At 50.1% G+C, this 19,209-nt stretch overlaps 1 protein-coding gene across 2 annotated transcripts in view; it reads right to left on the bottom strand.

The window, feature by feature from the left end:
- Window positions 1–5,894: 5,894 nt before the first annotated feature.
- Window positions 5,895–19,209, bottom strand: part of NRROS (negative regulator of reactive oxygen species) — a 28,562-nt gene continuing 15,247 nt past the window's right edge. Inside the window, exons 2-3 of one of the 2 annotated variants that reach the window (XM_058662061.1) lie at window positions 11,074–11,194; window positions 5,895–8,094 (exon numbers count right to left, since the gene is read on the bottom strand). In XM_058662061.1, coding sequence (XP_058518044.1) covers window positions 6,139–8,094; window positions 11,074–11,181 — 2,064 coding nt within the window. In that variant the 5' untranslated portion in view covers window positions 11,182–11,194 and the 3' untranslated portion in view covers window positions 5,895–6,138. Of the gene's footprint in view, window positions 8,095–11,073; window positions 11,833–19,209 lie in introns of those variants that run through there. The other variant, XM_004577820.2, reaches the window with a different exon arrangement.

The raw sequence follows: 19,209 nt of genomic DNA, 5'->3' as shown, positions 1-19,209 counted from the left end.
GATCCTCTGCCTTTGGCACTGGCATCCCAAATGGGCACCAGTTCATGTTCTGGCTGCTCCATTTCCAATTCAGCTTACTGCTAATGGCCTCAGAAAGCAGTAGAGGATGGCTGAAGTCCTTGGCATCCTGCAACTGCATGAAACACCAGGAAGAGTTCCTAGCTTCAGATCAGCTCAGCTTCAGCTGTTGCAGCCACTTGGGGAGCAAACCAGCAGATGAAGATCTTTCTCTATTTTTTTCCTTCTCTCTGTAAACATGTCTTTCCAGTGAAAATAAACAAATCTTTAGAGTTGCACAGAGACAATAGAGATGGACGTGAAGGCACAAGGGGTGACTCCTACCTGCTTAGATGGGCCTGGAGCTGAAACCGGGAGCCAGGAACTCAGGCCAGGTCTCCTGTGCAGGTGTCAGGAATCTGGCCCCTCGAGTCATCCCTGCTGCCTCCAGAGGTGTGCACAGCTGGGAAGCTGGGGGCAGGAGCCAGAGCTGGGAACCAAACCCAGAGACTCCAGTGTAGAAAGCAGGGGTCTTAGCTACCAGGCCAAATGCTTGCTTCATGTGACAAGGTTTTTTTTTTGTTTGTTTTTGTTTTTAATTTTTTAAAAGCTTTATTTATTTTTATTGGAAAGGCAGGTATACAAAGAGGAGAGACAGAGAGGAAGATCTTCCACCCGATGGTTCACTCCCCAAGCGGCCACAACGGCTAAAGCTGAGCCAATCTGAAGCCAGGAGCCAGGAGCTTCCTCTGGGTCTCCCACTTGGGTGCAAGGTCCCAAAGCTTTGGACCATCCTGGACTGCATTCCCAGGCCACAAGCTGGATGGGAAGCAGGTTACCGAGATTAGAACCGGCAGCCCACATGGGATCCCGGTGCATTCAAGGCGAGGACTTTAACTGCTACACTATCGCGCTGGGCCCTCATGTGACAAGTTTTTAAAGAGTCCTGAGAAGTATAATTTGAGAAAGACTCCACCTGGTGTGTCAGCCCTTCACATTGCAATCCTCTTTTCAAGCTTTTCCAGAGGGTTGGCCAGCCCTTTCCTGCCATCTGTGACGACACTAAGAATCAAGCTTAGAGGCCCTAGCGTGAATGGTCAATGTTGCAACAACCCCTAGGCCACTGACTGAACATAACATATGCCTACAGGTGTTTAACCTAATTGCTCTTCCTTGAGAAATTACATCTACAACATTTGGGTCCTGCGTTTGAAAAGCTTGGATCAAGGGGCGTGGCACTGTGGTATAGCAAGTTAAACAGCTGCATGCAGTGCTGGCATGTCATATGGGCACTGGTCTAAATCCTGGCTGCTTCACTTCTGATTCAGCTCCCTGTCAATGTACCTGGGAAAGCAGTGGAGGACAGCCTAAGTCCTGGAGTCCCTGTACCCTCATGGGAAACCTGGAAGAAGCTCCAGGCTCCTGGCTTCAGACTGGTCCAGCCTTGATCATTGCAGCCATTTGGAGAGTAAACCGATGAGTGGAAGATCTCTCCATCTGTAACTCTGCCTTATTCATTATTTGATTATTCCAGAGACAGTCCCCTCCACGAAGAACTGGTATCACTAATCACTTCCCACACCTGTAATGAACCTTTGAAATCATAAAGCCCCAAGTCCTATCACATCAGCCTTTCATGCTGATGACGCAGCAGGGACAGAATAGAGCAGGAGTCGTTGGTGGGTGGCTGAACCATTCTGCTGCCTTGCTAGGAGTCTTAGTGGAAGTGGGAGATCTTCAACCCTGTCTGGCCCCACATGAACTGTCTCTGCATTGGCTGTTTAATCAGCAAATGTGTGCTGTTGAGCAACCTCTAACTGCCTACAGTTGACAGTCTGATGGACTTGATAACCTTGGGCAAGTTACTGAAGCCGCTGTCTCTTCCTCAGCATAATGAGGACATCCTTCTCCCTCCCCCGACACCATGCTGCGTGAACTTGGGAGGATCTTAGCTGCTCTCAGCCTAGGCTTTCCCCTGTGAGTCTGAAATCATCCATACAAGCACTGGGCACAAAGTGCTTGGTAAGTGATGAGGGTGAAGTCAGGAGTGTTTCCTTTTAATGTGCACCACATGCATGTGTGTGTGTTTATATACACATGTTTATGTAGAACAGCTTTTTCCTAGTCCCACTGGTTATTTCCTGGCACCATCTTTTGGTCATAGCATCACCCACTCTTTTAAAGAAATTCTCCAGGTTCAGTATGATGGCTCAGTGGATAATTCCTCACGTTGCACATTCTAGGATCCCATAAGAGTGCCAGTTCATGTCCTGGCTGCTCCACTTCCCATCCAGCTCCCTGCTTGTGGCCTGGGAAAGCAGCAGAGGACAGCCCAAAGCCTTGGGACCCTGCACCCATGTGGGAGACCTGGAAGAAGCTCCTGGCTTCTCGCTTCGGTTTGGTTCAACTCTGGCCATTGCAGCCACTTGGGGAGTGAACCAATGAGTGAAAGACCTTACTCTCTGTCTCTCTGTTTCTCCTCTCTGCAAATATGCCTTTCCGCTAAAAACAAATAAATCTTTCAGAAGTTCTCCAAGGCTGTGAACTTGTCCCATTTCAATTTGGGTAAAACATGAATATGTTTGGAACACAACAAATGTGCCATCTTCCTCATGTCCTCCCATGATGAATTGGAGAAACATCACCTTCAGGGTGATTTGCGTTCCTAGCTCTGGCTGCACTCTCGGCATGCTGGGGCTCTGTGATGCAAGTACTGGGATGTCTCCAGCTCAGAATGACTAAGCCAATAACCCTCTGTACCACTCCGGGTCTCAGCAGGAAGCAAATGGCACATCCAAACACAGATAGCCCCAGGACTATTTATAAAGGGGAGCAGGCAGGAAAAGACAAACCACAGAGCTAACATGGCCACAGGAGCTGCGGAAACAGAACCCTCACTATCCACAGGCCCAAAAGGGAAGGAGCCACATAGCCAGCAGCTCCCACAACCACAAGGCAGAGACATGGCCACAGAGGGCCACCTGGAGAGTCCTGCGGCCTTTGGTTGACAGGTGCGGCCAATTTAAGATAAATCTGTAGGAGGAGACAGGGTGGTGTGGAGAGGGTGCAAGGTGGTTTTGGAAGGGCAAATGTGAGATCCACATGTGGAAATTCAAGAAATAAAAACAGGACACCCATCAAGGATGACCAAGACAAGCAGTGGTGGGAATTGCAGATTGTAGTTTATTCCATTCCTTGCAACTATGTGGCTTCAACACATTGGTGGGCTCCCTATTTATATGCTGCGTGTCTAGGAACAGGTGAGGCTTTTATTTCATTATTTGATTAGATTCTTGGAGTCTGATGACTGCTGCTCATGCTAACAGGCCAGTCCCTGGCATCTCTTATCTGTGCCTTTGAACATTCTCCTCTCTGCCTATTAATGACATGTGGCAATATGAGGTGGCTCAGTTCTCAGCCTGGCCAAATGGGACATGTTAGGCAGAAAAGAACATGTAGCTCAGGAGTCTGTTCCCCTCTGACAGTGAGTGGACAGTGCTTCCTCCTTCAGGCAGGGGTGGAGTAGGCAGACAAGCAAGGTAAACCACAGCTCAGGATTAGAGGCAAAAATCCACCTGCCCCAGAGCTAACCTTCTCAGGAGACTGAAAGAGGTCTGGGACACAACTCTGGTCCCCAGGGAAGGCTTCAGTGGGGAAGGACAGCCCACAGCCATAAGCAGTCACTGTCACAAGCAGGGTAGGGCTCTGTCCCAGTATCTCCATCTTATCATCCTTCTAGGCTGGGTCTTAAGGACTGGAAAAGTGGGTGATCAGCTACATGGTCTGACTCAGGGAATTCTCCAAAGACATGCTGGACCCCAAACCATTGCCCTACCGGCCTGAAGTTTCTGTCATTTGAGTCATTCTTTTGTACTAAAGAACTTGCTCCTGGAAGGCTTCTAATAAAAGGTCACACTACCAAAAAGCACATGACACTCTCTTCTCTGCTTAGCACCCCAAGTCCCTTTCTATATTTGGACAGCCATGCCCCTAACCAGTAATTGGAGGAGGTAGAGCCTGTCTTCCCCCACAGGCATGAAACCCAGAGCAACAGCATTTTGCTTTCCCAGCATTTTGTGTGGCGAGGGCAGGGGTTGTGTCAGAAGGTCCTGAGATAAGGAACAGCATCTGGGGAAAACTGATTGGGCAGTGGTTGGCAGGAGGGGGGGACAGTTAGTGCAAATCACAGCATCCGATGTGGGTGCAGCCACATTCTCTCAAATGCTGTTAAGGCTTATTATATTTTTATTTCAAAGGAAGACTTGCAGACAGAAGGAGAGACACAGAGAGGAAGATCTTCCATCCACTGGTTCACTCCCCAAATGGCTGCAATAGCCAGAACTGATCTGCTCTGAAGTCAGGAGCTAGGTGATTCTTGCAAGTCTCCCACATGGGTGTAGGGTCATGCTCCATGGCTTGGGTCATACTCCATGGCTTTCCCAGGCCATTAGGAGGGAGCTCAATTGGAAGTGGAGCAGCTAGGACACTGGCACTTGGCAGGCAGAGGTTGAGCCATTATGCCAGCCCCTGGGTGTGGTTTCAGGGGCTATTGGTTGATGGAGCCTGCCCACAATGACTAAACTAAGGCTTCAAGGCACCATGAGGAGCCTCTGAGATGCAAAAGTCAAGCAGTACAGAATAGAGAGCCACACTAGAGGAGAGGCAGGGTGACATTAAGGGCACCACTATCTGACCATGTCTGCCACCACACCCCTGAACACAGGACCGTACGGAAATGGCTTTGTGGAGCAGCTGGGGTATAAGTTTCTGCTGTGTCAAAATCAGACCACTGATTTTGATCTCTGATTCACCCCAATATTTCTGCTGACATTTATTGTCTGTGTGCCAACAGCCATCAGCTTGTGGGACTGCTACTCTTGTATCTTCCCCCAGCTCTCTCTGCATTTACTAAGCCAGGGTGAGCATAAGGACAGAGGATGTGCCTTGACCTCCCTTCTCCCTCTCCCCAGGCCCCGAGAAGGGAGCACAGGGATTGCTTCCTGTGGCTTGAAGGACTGGAGGCAAAAAGGGTGCCGGGAGTCTGCTGGATGCAGATACTGAGCCCCTGCAAAGTAGCTGTTGGTGATCCCTCTGTGCGAAGTTGGTTGGTCCAGTTAGCAGACTCCATTCCCTTCTGCACTTTGCAGTGGTCCTCAGAACCCAGGCTGCACCTGGTGTTCAGTTTACTGATTGGATAAACTCCAGGTCAGGTTCCTGTTCTCTTAGTGCTTCCACGGGAAGGCTGTAGGTCTTCCTGCCAGACTGCAGGCATGAAGCCAGGCACCTGACCCCACCACAGCTGTCTGATGTGCTGGCAATCCTGGTTAGCCACCACAGCAGGGTGGGACTTCTGAATCCATACCAAACCTGTCAGTCATGCTATGAAATTTTTGTCCTTAGTCACCGGGCCACAGATTCCCACCCTTTCCAGGATATGCTCTTGGAACTGTGTGTGCTAGAGGGGACCACTGAGTAACTGAGTAGCAAACCTTTTGGCTCCATGGATGTCACCAAAGGAAGAGTACTGAACAATAATCTAATTGAGAACACAATGGCACAGTGGGTTAAGCCACCACTTGTGATTCTGGCATCCCATATAGGTTTCTTTCCCAGTTGTTTCACTTCCAATCCAGTTCCCTGCTAATGTGCTTGGGAAAGCAGAAGTGGCTAGCCCAAATGCCTGGGCCCCTACAACCTACATGGGATACCTGGATGAAACGCCTGCTTTTGGCTTGACCCAGTCCTGGCCAAAGAGATCATCTGGGAAGCGAACCATCAGATACAAGAGCTCTCTGTTTCTCCCTCTCTCCCTCTATAACTACCTTCTGAATGGATAAGTAAATCTTTCAAAAAAAAAATCTAGGTGAAACCAACAAAAAAACTTAAGAAAAAGAAAATATATTAGACAATTGTCTTTTATTTTCATACAATGTCATTTAATAAATATTTGACCAGAATGATGAGACTGAACCATCAAAATGAGAGAAAAACTTACAGGTGGAGGCTAAGGGATGGAACCATTTTCCAGTTTAATTTAAACCCTGGCTTATCAGACTAGCCTCTGCGTGGAGAGCCCCCAGCCCAGCCCAGAGATGTCCTCAGCTGCCCAGGCCCAGTGGCAAACCCAGGCTTGCCGCCGGCTCAGTATACAGAGGACCAGCGGCAGCGGGTCTTGATCAGTAGAAACAGAGGTTTCTTAAAGGTGAGGAAGATGACAGTGCAGGCCACCAGCAGGGTGAGGCAGCTGGGCAGGATGAGCACAAGGTAGAGGAGGCCCGTGTCCACCTGCTCCCACTTACAGTCATGCCACACACTACCGGGGAGCTCCAGCACACGAATGACCCTGGAGGACAGGTTGCAGGTGATGGAGGCTGCGTCAGCCACGACGCCCAGGTGCTGCAGGACATCCCAGCCCTCCACCAGGCAGCAGTCAAAGGGATTGTGACTGAGGTAGATGATCTGCAGACCCTGAGGGAGCTGCTCAGACACAGCCCTGTGGGGCAGGGCTGTGAGCCGGTTCCTGCTCAGATCCAGGGTCTGCAGGGCCAGGCTGCCCCCTAGCCTCGGGAAGCTGGTCAAGGCGTTTCCTGCCAAATCCAGGTTCTGCAGGTGCCCAAACCCGGAGAAGTCCAGCTGGGTCAAGCTGGAACTGAGGCCCACATCCCTGAGGGCCAGGACCTGCAGCATGGGGGCAACATCCCGGAGTGGGCTGATACTCCCATTCAGAACACCCCAGTTGCTGGACAGGTCCAAGTGCGTAAGGGGTGTCCCTTGGAATGAGCAGTCCCGCAGCGTGTCCAGCCCACAGTCCTCCAGAGAGAGGCTCCTCAGAGAGGTGAGATTCCTGAAATCCACACAGCTGGACGGGCCAGCCCGGGGACACAGTGAGATCCGATTGTGGCTCATGTCGATTGTAGTGATGCTGCTGGCATTGGCAAAAAGACCAGGGGGCACGTCCAGGAGCTGATTGGAGCTCAAATTGAAGGAGCGGAGGTTTCTCAGGCAGCCACTGGGCCCGGGCGTCAGGTGTAGCTGTGACAGCTGGTTGTGGCTCAGATCCAGCTCGGTGAGCGCCCCGGGGGGCTCCTGTTCCTGGATGTGGAGCGTGGTCAGGCAGTTCCGGTTGAGGTTGAGATGGGCGAGGGCAGGCATTTGCCTCAGGAAGCCTTCGGGCAGGTACCGGAACTGATTCTGGCTCAGGTCCAGGAGGCGGAGGTCCGGGAGGCTGTTGGCAGAGAACTCGTCCCAGAGGCTGACGGTGGTCACGTTGGTCACGTTGCCGTCCACCAGGAGGAACTGGGCCACCATCTCCTGAGGCGACGAGGTGTTGTACAGGTCCCGGTAGAAGCCCATGTTGTTGTCTTGCAGCAGCAGTGTGCGCAGCTTGGGGCACTGGGGCAGCAGCGGGAAGAAGAGCAGCTGGTTGTGGGACAGGTCGAGCGTCTCCAGCTCGAAGGTGGCCTCGGTCCTCGACGCCAGGAACCACTCAAGGCCGTTGTAACTGACGTTGAGGAAGCGCAGCTGCGTGAGGCGGAAGTCCACGATGCATGGCAGGTTGTTGTAGGCCAGGTGGAGACGCTGGAGCCCCGGCAGGCCATCAAAGGCGGCGCCTTCGATCTCGAAGATGTAATTTCTCTGTAGATCCAGCTCCCGGAGGCGCTCGAGGCCCTCGAAGACCGACTCATCGAGCCTCATGAGGGTGTTCTTGGCCAGAGACACGGCCTCCAGCGACGACAGGTTGTGCAGCAGGACGGCCGCCATGTCTTCCGTCAGTGAGTTCCCGGACAGGTCGAGCGTCTGCAGGTGCGGCAGGGTGTGCAGGGCGGCGGCTGCCTCGCGGTAGTCCTCGGCCAGTCGGTTGTCAGCCAGGTCCAGGCTGCGGAGGTGGCCTTGCTGCTGGCGGAAGGCGTTGCGGTCCAGACGGTGCAGGTGGCAGCCACGCAGGCCGAGGCTCTCCAGGAGTGGGTAAGACAGCAGGGAGTGATTCCCTAGGATCTCAAGCGGGTTGGCCTCCAGAAGGAGCGTCCGAGAGTGCGGAGGGAGGCTGCTGGGTACCGATGCCAGGCCCTGAGCACGGCAGTCAACGGTTCGGTAGGCCTGGGTGCAAAAACACATGGGTTAGTGCGGGAACCCAAACCCAGCTTGTTTGATCTGGCGATCCTGCTGGGAATAGCCCTCCACACTAAGGCTTTTCCAGTGAGCAAGGAAGGTGTTACTGACCTTCACACTTAGCTAGGAGCTGAGCTCCAAGCCTTCTTCAATGTTCAGAGGCAGGCACTTGGCCAAGACAGGACCTCGGCTCTGTCACTAGCCTTGGACCCTTGGCAAGGAGTTCACCTTTTGGAACCTCAAGTTTCTATCAAATTATTAAACTAAAGCTTTGTAGGGGTTGATGCTCAGAGAGTTTAAGATCTGGGCATCTGCTGTAAGCACCAGTGTAAGTCCTGACTACTCTGCTTCTGATCCAGCTCCTTATTCCTGAGCCTGGGGAGACCAGCAGATGCAAACCCAAGCACTTGAGGGCCGGGTCACATTCTGGGCTCCTGGTTTTAGCCTGGTCCAGCCCCTGTTGCTGTGTGCTATTGGGGAGTAACCAACAGACTGATCTCTGTCTCTCCTTTTCTCTCTGTCACTGTGCCTTTCAAATTCACAAAATAAATCATTAAAATTAAATCTTGTAATAATTTAAAACTGTTCTTTTACTACATCTTCTGGTTCTTTCTTATATCTTTAAAAAACACGGGATTATATTCTGCAAATGGCCAAGTGGTCTACTTTCCCCCCTTAAATAATACATGGTAGGCATACTGCCTTGGTGGTAGTAAGTTTTTCTTTAGATATATTTATTTTATTGGAAATGCAGAGTACAGAGAGGAGGAGAGACACAGAAAGAGAAAGATCTTTTATCTGCTGGTTCACTCCCCAGATAGCCACAATGGCCAAAGCTGAGCCGATCCAAACCAAGGAGCCAGGAGCTTCTTCCGTATCTCCCACATAGATGCAGGGTCCCAAGGACTTGAACCATCCTCTGCTGCTTTTCCAGGCCATAAGCAGGGAACTGGATGGGCACTGGCGCAACCAGAATACAAACTGGAGCCCATATGGTATGCCAGTTGAGCTGTCACACCAGCCCTGGTGGCAATAAGTTTGATGAACTTCTTTTTAGCAGCTCTGCGGGTTCATTCATGAACAGCACTAACTGAGAGGAAGAGGAGCAAGGTCAGCCCATTGGCTCTGCTTTGTATGCAGTGGGTTACCTTGGGCTGGTTACCAGGCCCATCAGGACCACCTGTAAAAGGAAAATCATACTTGTCACACACACATACCAAGGTTTGCCTGTGATTGCGTATGTAAACACATTCTTTCTTTAGTTGTAAGTATTAGCATGGTCTTATCCATCTCCTGTTGGTGAGTATATGCATTATTTGTGATTTCCAGACGAATAGTGGAATGAAATAGCTGTGTTCCTTCACACCTCCACTCACCCCCGAAGCAGTCAGTGCCTCAGCTGGGTCAGTATTACAACTGTGCATTCATTCGGGGCACGCTTAAATGACAGACTGATGGAATTGTAACTCCTTATGAAGGACTGTACTATTGTTACATTATGGGGAAAATCAGTTGGGGATGGGAACTTGAGCAGGGGTAGTGGAATCCCAGACTCTATGGAATTATACCATAAGATTCAAACTTAAAAATAAAAATTAAAAAAAAACCCTGTCATTCATGAGTGGCACAATTTTGGTTTTGACAAAATTGAATCTCCCCTTCCAGGAACAAGGTGTGTTTGTTTATCTGAGTCAGTGTTGGTTTCCCTGCTCCTTGGGGACTCTGTGGAGAGGGTTGTGGTCAGGGGCTTTCCTTGAGCTAGGAGACCCTGTCCCACCAGGCCTGTGGCAGTTGCAGGAGATAGGCCTCTACCGTCCCAGGGGCCCCGCTGGAGTACTGTAGAAGACCACTTGGCTGCTAGAGCCCAGAGCCCTTAGCCTTGTCTGTGTCTTTGTCCCTTCCAAGGGCTGATGTAATGAGGGGCGAGGTGGGGGGGCACCTACACAGACTGAGTGCTCCCTCCAAGAGTCACAGGAAATCCACTCCAGGAGCCCTTGAGCAGCTAAGTTAACTTATTTAATTGCCACGAGGATCCAGCGGTATTACTAGTCAGTGCTTTTCTTTACCTTGCTGTCATACAGATGAGAGAACTATGGCACAGAGTGGCCTCAAGGTCACCAGCTCAGAAGTGGTAGGGCTGGGGTTTCAGCATGTCAGCCTGGCTCATAACCCTTATAGCATACTAACATGCACTCGTGGTTAGAGGTTACTACAAGTGGTTAGCAACCATGACAATTGAGTTTTTCCGATTAATCAGGTTGGGAACATGTTCTCAAATGTCTTACCCCTGACATCCAGTTGGTTTTCCCTGGGTTTGCTAGGGCTCAAGGAATGTCTATTAAATGTGTATCTTTCAACATACTCTTGGATCACTGAGTCAAAAGCAAAGGACAAAGCATCTGGAAATGGGCACAGTTACAACTCGAGTCTGTTTCCAGATTTTCAGAAACGTATTTCAGTTATGATCCAAGTTGTGATAACCCTGGAGGTGGAAAAGTGTAAAAGCTCATAAATCTACTGTGCATCCTTGGAAGCCTAAGCACAGCCAGGGATTGCCCTGCCGGGCGCCCGGCCACTATACACCTACAAGCATGGCTCACACACACACACTGTGGAGTCTGGACTTCTCCCACCTCAGCGTGCCTCTCCATAGATTCTAATCCCACTCACAGAACTCCATCATCCAGATCCTGTTAAAAGGGAGGCTGATTACACCTGTTTCTGGGGTCCCCTGTCTTCCAAAAAAGACAGGATAGAGGCAGTTTGGCCTTTCCTAGGCATCCTTTAAAAAGCCTTTGGCTAAAGAACAGCTGGTACACAGCATTGTGACGCCAGGTGGGCAGAGAGCAACTCGGTCTTTTTCACACCCCTGCCCCTCATGAGTGACAATCTGTCACTTCTCCCAGATGGACCAAACCTTGTTGGCACAGGAACAGCAGACAAATCAGGATTAAACAGAAAACTCACCCACTTGCAGCTCCCTTGGGACACAGCGGTGTCCTCTCCACTTTTCTTTGTCCATCCCACGGCTAAGAAGTGACAACCCAGGCAGAGCCAGAGGGGCAGCAACTCCATCTCAAGGGCAGCCCTGTGGACAGAGGGCAGAGGGGAATAAGTCAGAGATGGACATTCCAGAGGGCTGCTTTGCATTATCAGTAGCAGGAGCCAATTCCTAGTTCTATCTGGGCTTGGAGGCCACAGCCCGCCTGTAGGTGGGAACCCACAGAGTATTCAAATACCCCGGGTAAACCAACACTTTCAACCTTTCATTAAAGCTCTTGACATGAACCCAAGTCTCTCTTTTGAGGGACAGGGGGCTGGACACAAACGCTGTAGTCACCTGGAGCTTTCCATGTCTTGTAGCTTTGCTACCTTTCCTTGCTCCAACTCCAGTCAGCCTGACGCATCACATGAGTACAATAAATGTTTGCTGAATTAATGACAGAATGAAGGAAGAAAGAGTGACCTGGGATTGAAATACTAATTGCAGCCTTGGGACCTGTACAGTTACTAATTGTCTTTTTAACATGGTTTTCAGGCATGCTGGCATAGTGATCTAACCTGCCTGCAGCAGTCAGGTTGGGACCCTGCATCCACATGGGAGACCCAAAGGAGGTTCCTGGGCTCCTGGCTTCAGGTTGGCACAGCTCCTGCCATTGCAGCCACTTGGAGAGTGAATCAATGGATGGAAGATCTTCCTCTCTGTCTCTCCTCCTCTCTGTATATCTGACTTTCCAATAAAAATAAAATATCTTTAAAAAATGGCATTAAATTATTTTAAAAAAGTTCACGGAAAATACACAGTCCTTTAATTGCTTTGTCTGCATGTCCTGCACCATGACAAGGTCCACAGATGGTAATAGCTCATTCAGGTTAGCAGCTCATGCCCGGTGCAGGGCTTAGAGCAGCCCCAGGGCTCCCTCCCTGAGCCCAGGGAGGAGAAAGCAGGCTGGTTTCACGCCCTGGAGGTGCCTGTGCCTGGACTGCCCTCCTCCTGGGCACTGACAGCCCCATTCTCTTCAGATTTAGAGGCAGGTGTGCCCAGCATCCCAGCTGCCCCATCCTCATCCTCTCCTGATGTCCACCCACCTAGGACTGGACCTCAGTCTCCTCCCGGCCCGGCAGCACTGGCAGCACCACACTATTCTTGCTGTAACCATGGGGCTCATCAGGGTCAACTCTGATCCCTTCCTCTTGGCCTTTATATGAATAAGCTTCCCCATCTCCAGGGCTAATTTTAACTTCCTGGTCAGATCTCAAAATGCTCAGCCTAGAAAGCAGAGCAACAGAAAGGCTAGGTGCATCAGGTAAATCAACTGGAACCTTTCATTCCTGCTAGGCCAGCTCTGCTTACTGCAGAGAGAACTCCAGCGCAGCATGCAGCAACGCTTGCTGGCACCAGGAAGCCCCTTCCAGGCCCTCCTGCCACTTGTGCACCTGGGCAGGAGCAAGCACCTTCATGGCCCACACCAAGACACAAACTGGCAGAAGCAGAGTCACAGACATGGGCTCCTGTCCTCAGCATCCTCTGGGTCTGCACCTGCTGTCTGCCCACCCACATGTCCTGGAACCTGGAGATCACTGCCCACCTCCAGATGAAGTTGCCAGATACAGCAAATTGCAAGATGCCGTTTGAATGTCAGACACATGCTTGCACTAAAAACTTGTTTATCTGACATCCACATTCTATTGCAGAGAATTTTCCCTGCTTTTCATCCTCACCCTATCAGGCTTGGGTGGGAATGCTGTCTCTGACTTCTAGAACTGCCAGCTCTACAACTGAATTATGAATCAAGGGGTCTGGTGCATGGCAGGTGGGGTTGAGCTGCTGCCTGCAGTAGCAACATCCCACATAGGTGCCGATTCAAGTCCTGGCTACTCCCACTTCTGATCCAGCTTCCTGCTAATGTGTCTGGAAAAACAACAAAGGATGGTCTAAGTCTTGGATCCTCACAGGAGACCTGGATGAATCTCTTGGTTCCTAGCTTTGGACTGGCCCAACCCTGGCCATTGTGGCCATTTGGGGCATGAGGCAGTGGATGGAAGACCTCTCTCTGCCTCTCCTTTTCTCTCTGCAACTCTGCCTTTGAAATAGATATTTAAAAACAAGCAAACAAATAATCTATAGGGTAGAGGGCAAGAGAGCAGTTTCATCTGGGAGCAGATGGGCATGCTAGACAGACCTCATTGTCTTCTACACTTCCTTACACTAGACTTACACTCCAGAGTTAACTCCAACTCCTGGATCAAGAACTTTTCAGATGTAAAGCATATCCTCTCCTTCTTCTTAAACTTGGCCAGCCGGCCCGGAACAGTTCTCGCTATGCCCCTTGGCCCGCTCCCCTGCCTTAAAGCAGAAGGATTCCTTGGAATGATTAAATCTGAAACTCAAGCCCAGAGTTCGATTTCTATCTCCAGTAGTTGTTTAGTCCTTTAGCAACTCACCAAAGTCCAAGACAGACATAATCCTTCTGTTAAAAAAAAAAAAAGAATAATAACAACTATCCACAGAGGCTTGTAATACATGAAAGTACTGTGTTGCCAGAACCTGTGAAGGTAGTTAATAACATAATTATTATTCATGAATTCTAAACACCAGTGAGCTGGTTGAGCGGTGGTTATTCCTGTGTTCATTCTGCAAGGTAATTCAACAGCTACACAAAGCCCGAAAGAAAGGATGACTAATTTGGGTGGAGAAATGGAGACAGTTTTATACCAACTAAATGTCTAAAAAGTAGGCCAGACAGTTGGATCAGAAGTTTCATGTTAATGAATTTTAGAATAAGACTGATTTCCAGAAACAGATGTCTGTGCTGGTTGTCAGCGATTTGTCCCCTGCGCTTGCTTGGCTCTATAGGGCAGTGGGCTGATTTCCTGAAGGATCTGCTTCCCACACTCCAGCTGGTTGGGTCAGTGGTGACTAATGAAAAGGCAAAGGAGAGGATCTGGCACAGCGGCTTAGCATATAAAGTCACTGCCTGTAACACCAGTATCCCATATGGGTACCTGTTCAAGTCCTGTCTGCTTCCCTTCAAATCCAGCTCCCTGCTAATGCTACTACCGAGAAAACAGCAGCAGATGACCCAAGGACTTGAGCCCTGCACACATGCGGGAGACACAGAGGAAGCTCAAGGCCATTTTCTGCTACTTTTTCCAGGTGATTAGCAGGGAGTTGGATCAGAAGTGGGCAACTGGGACATGATGGTGTTCATATGGGATGCTAGCACTGCAGGCAGTGGTTTTACTCGATATACCACAGTGCCAGCCCCCTCAACTCAGTTTCTAAAGGAATCTTTCAGCTGCCCTCCACTTTTCAATGTCCTGAAATCCCCATTTTCTTACCATCATAGAACTCCAGGTAATTCAGGAGTACAGCAAGCTCCCTGTTTTTGTTAGGCCTTCTGATCAACACATAGGTATTTTATTGTTTCCTCCAAAGTGTATGTAGGACTTTTCCTACATTTCTTTGCCTAGTGGTTATTACTTCCAATAGCTTTCTCTCACTATGTAGTGTCTTACTCAGATGATAATAAACCACAGCTACCATCATAAGGGATACATCCTATGGATGATGTTTTTGATCATAAAGGAGTGCCCTTGTGGCTGGCATTGTGGCATAATGGGTGAAACCACTACCTGTGAGGCCAGCATCCCACATGAGTGCTGGTTCGTCCCGCTGCTCCACTTCTGATCCAGCTCCCTGTTAATGCATCTGGGAAAGCAATGGGGGATAGTCCCAGTGCTTGGGCCCCTGTTACTCACATAGGAGTTATAGATGGAGTTCCAGCTTCCTGATTTTTGCCTGGCCCAGTCCCAGCCCCAGTCATTGTGGTCATTCAGAAAGCAAAACAGCAGATGGAAGGTTCTCTCTCAAACTGTCTACCTCTCTATAGCCTTGTCTTTCAAATTAATACTCTCTCTTTAAAAAAAAAAATCTTTTCATGCTCAAAAATTTGGGAATTCTAAGGAGTAATTCAGGGATGAGCTTCTAGCAAAGGGTGCTAGATTTTTTTTTTAAAGATTTATTTTATTTTCACTACAAAGTCAGATATACTGAGAGGAGGAGAGATAGAGAGGAAGTGGAGCTGCCTGGATTAGAACCAGCAGCCATATGGGATCAAGGCGAGGACCTTAGCCAATAGGCCACGCTGCTGAGCCCAAAAGGTGCTAGATTTTAATATTCAGGGGAAACCCCTCACATCAGAAATAGTGATGGTGTATTGTGTCCTCTCCCTACCCTCACATCCCAGTTCTCTGCACTCAACCCCACCCCACCTGTGTTTCCCACATTTTCCCATTTTGGCAGCCCCTCCTACTGCCACTGCTGTGGCAGCTGCAGCCATAGCTGGGTCTGCAACCTCCTGGCCGAAAGAGCTGTTAGCAAGTGTCACACCAGCATTACTGTGTGATGCAGAATGTTCTCTTTGAGAGAACTAGAACACCCAAAAGCCCTCAAAGAAGCTTTCAGGGATACTTGGAATTAGAAGAAAATATTTATAGTTTGGCACATGGGAGGGAATCTCCAGGAGCAGGGTGAGTATAAGCCGGTGATAGAGTGATGGTGGCCCCACTACTACTGAAAGGCACGCTGAAGCAGTGGATGGCAGGCTGCCCCAGAAAGTGTACCTGCCTTTGAGAGTCAAGGGGGGGACAGGGTCTGACCTAGCAGTTACTCAGGACACTAATGTTCCCTATGGAAGTCCTTGGAATCCAATCCCACTTCTGCTTCCAGCTGAGCCTTCTGTTAACACACCCCTGGAGGTGCAGGTGATGGCTCACATACTTTGAGCCATGCCATTCATGTGGGAGATGGAATGGATATCCTAGCTCCTGGGGTCTACCTGAGCCAGCCCCAGCTGTTGCAGGCTTTTAGGAAGGGAACCAATGGATGAAAGATCTCTCTTTCTCTGCCTGTTACTCTGCTTTTGGAATAATAACAATGAATTAACTTTTTTTTTTTTAAATAAAAGACTCAGGTTGCCTAGTGTCCACATTGGAGCTCATGGATATCATTACTTGGCTCCCGATTCCAGCTTTCCAGCTCAAGTGTTTTGAATCCTGCCGCCTATAAGGGAGACATGAATTGTATCCCTGGCTGCTGGCTTTATCCTTGATCCAGTCCCAGCTCTGTGGCATTTGGGAAGTGAATCAGCACATAGGAGCATGTTTCTCTCTCTCTCTCTTTGCATCTCTACCTCTCCAATAGATAAGCACAATTTTTACAAGAAAAAATAGAAGCCAAAGATCAAATCGCACCTGGAATCTTGAGAGCGATGGAAGGGCAGCTGGCCACACACCACAGAGAATAAAGAACAGAACCGAATGTTCACTGTAAGTGTCACCCACAGTGAGAATGCGTGCCACTCTGAGCCCTGAGCATGGCAGGAGGCTTGACACGATGCACTGGCAGTGCCCCTGCCAAAAGCATGGATCTTAAATCCAGTCATGTGGAGACAATCTGATAGACTCAGGTTGTGAGACGTTCCTGCGAGATACCTGGCTTTGATGCCTCTCGGGAAACAAAGTAAGGCTGTTCCAACTACACAAGGGCCTAAGACGCATCATAGCCAACCACAGCGCATGAGCGCAGAGAGGATTCAGTCTTATGTTGTTTTGTTTTGTTTTTAAATCTCTAAAAGAATTTCTGAGACAGTTGAGGAGATCCACGTCTCTATGGCAGGATATGCTTTCAAAGGTATATCACATCCAGGGATACATCAGACTATTGCTAATTTCCTGGGGTATGATAATGCCATGGTTATGTGAGTGTCTCCTGATCCCTAGGATATGCATGCTGAAGTCTTTAGGTTTGAAGCTTCCTGATGTCTATGATTTGTACAATGAGCTTTTAAATAGCTTGACAGTCGAAATATCACTAACTGATAAAGTCAGCATTGTATTTTTGTTTGCTTTTCTATAAATGTGAAGGTTATCAAAATAAGAAAAATATGGGCACGTTGGTGGGCGTAGTCTAGGTAAGTCTGCTCAGAGGTGCAGGTGACTGAATCCCCTATGTCACATGGCTGTGGCTGGGAGACCCCCGTGCCGAGCCAGACTCCCTGCTGGGGATCTTAGTTCCCTGTCCACTGCTGCCAAGCAGTGGATGAATCCTGAGCTTGTGGGATTCCAGAGCAACAATGGAGCTGGGCTTCACCTGTTGGCCATCCGGAGGCAAGCTCTGGGGTCTTGGGGGTCTGGAATTACTGCCTAGGGACATTCATGGATAAGGCCACCATACATGTAGGTGAGGAATGAATCCTGAGGGACACTCAACAACAGGGTCACTATCCTTGAAGGTAAGCAAAGGAATTGAGACCTGGTGGTTTGGAGGGAAGAACCTGCAGATCTGTGTGTGTCAGACTGATGAACTAGCCCACTTGGGAATTTGCCGTTAGGCTTGTTAGTGCAGAACATTGCTGACCACCACCTGCCAGTCCACGTGAAAGCTAGGGCTGGGGGCATGTATAGCAGGGTTAGATCCCAGTACCTGACTACTTTTGGAACAGGGCAAGAGTCACATTAGGCAGAGCCATGACACTAATCGGCACGTGAGAGAACCAGGTCCGGGCATAGATTCTGTGGCAGATACGTGGGCCAAACCCTGTGGAAATACACGTCCCACTGGTGAGCTCAAGAGTTGGGGTGGTGATGGGCTGAGCTAGGTGTGACCATGGAACCTGCCGACACTCATGAGTACTGGGCCTGAGAATAGGCTAGGCAGATCCAGGCTCCAGCACCCACATGTGCATCCTAAAACAAGGATTTGAGGTGGGGTGGGCAGCAATATTCACCAGCTCATACAAGGCCAAGATGGAGGGGCAAACTATGCGGGACAAGGGCCTGGCACTCACTGGCATGCATGAGATCTGGGTCTGGGAGTGGGCCGAGTGGAGAAACTTGGGAAACTCCCTCAGTGGGTCATATCTCCTACTGATGAACCCCCAGGCCTGGGGGTTGGGCAGGCTGGGCAAGGTAGCAACAACTGTTGGCTAATGTGCGGGTTGGTTTTGGAAGGGGGCAGACCGGGTAGGGCCGAGTAAACCTTAGTTTACTGAGCAAACCTTAGCTGGAGCGCAGGTCATGCTGGACAAGGCTGTCACATCAAGGCTGCCAGTCTGCATTAGCCAGGGATGGGGAGCAGACTGAGCAGAGCCAGGTTGCAGCACCCGCTAGTCAGAGTTGGGACTTGGGGCAGGCCAGGTCAGGCCAGGCTACAGTATCCAAAGACAAAGGATAAGACAGATGAGAGTCTGTGCTAAACTGGGTCAGAGCAACATCTGGCATGTGCAAGGTCTGTGGCTGGGAACAGGCTCGATTGAGGAACAAAGGGAACACCCCAGCTGGGTTGTGGTTCCCACTGGTGAGTGTGAAGGCCAGAGTGGGGGCTGCTGTCTAGTCTTTGCATGTCTGCAGTGCTCCTCGGCACAAGTGTGGGCTGGGTCTGGTATGTGCCAGACTGGGCTAGACTCCAGCACCCACTGGTAATCATGAGAACCAGGGTAAATGTAGGACAGGCTAGGCTAGGTCTCTGCCACTGCTGAGCCATGTGTGAGCTGCATCTGGGTATGGGCCAGGCTTTGGCTGGGCTATAGCACTCAGTAGTACAATTGCAATGGGTTGAAGGCCAGTAAGGAAAAGCCACTGTTCCTGCTAGGACAGGAGGTGAACTAAGTAGGGCTGGCCATGGACCCACCAGTGTGGGTGAGATCTGGCATTAGGAGAGGTTCTGATGGAGGAGCTTGGGAAACTCCTCTGTTGGGACACAGTCCCTGCAGGTGAACACAAGAACCATGATAGGGAGCAGCCCAGGCCAGGTCAGGTAATGGTACCTAAAAGCATAAATTTGACACAGGTCGGAGGCAAACCACACTGGGTCAGTTCATACCACCCACTGCTGATTCCAAGCACCAGATTAGAGTGTGGGTCATGCCAGGGCTAGTTAGGTCACAACACAAGCCAGTCCACATGAGGACCAAGACTGGGGTCTGGCTTCGCTGGGCTAGGCTGTAGTCTCCACCAGCATGAGCTGGAATTGGGGCGGGCCAGGCTTAGCCAGGCTGCAACACCCCTTGGCAAATGTAGAGGAGAGGTGGGCCAATGCCA

Source organism: Ochotona princeps, chromosome 3 (genome assembly GCF_030435755.1).
Source record: "Ochotona princeps isolate mOchPri1 chromosome 3, mOchPri1.hap1, whole genome shotgun sequence".
Lineage (NCBI taxonomy): Eukaryota > Metazoa > Chordata > Mammalia > Lagomorpha > Ochotonidae > Ochotona > Ochotona princeps.
This window is presented reverse-complemented; position numbering and strand designations above follow the sequence as displayed.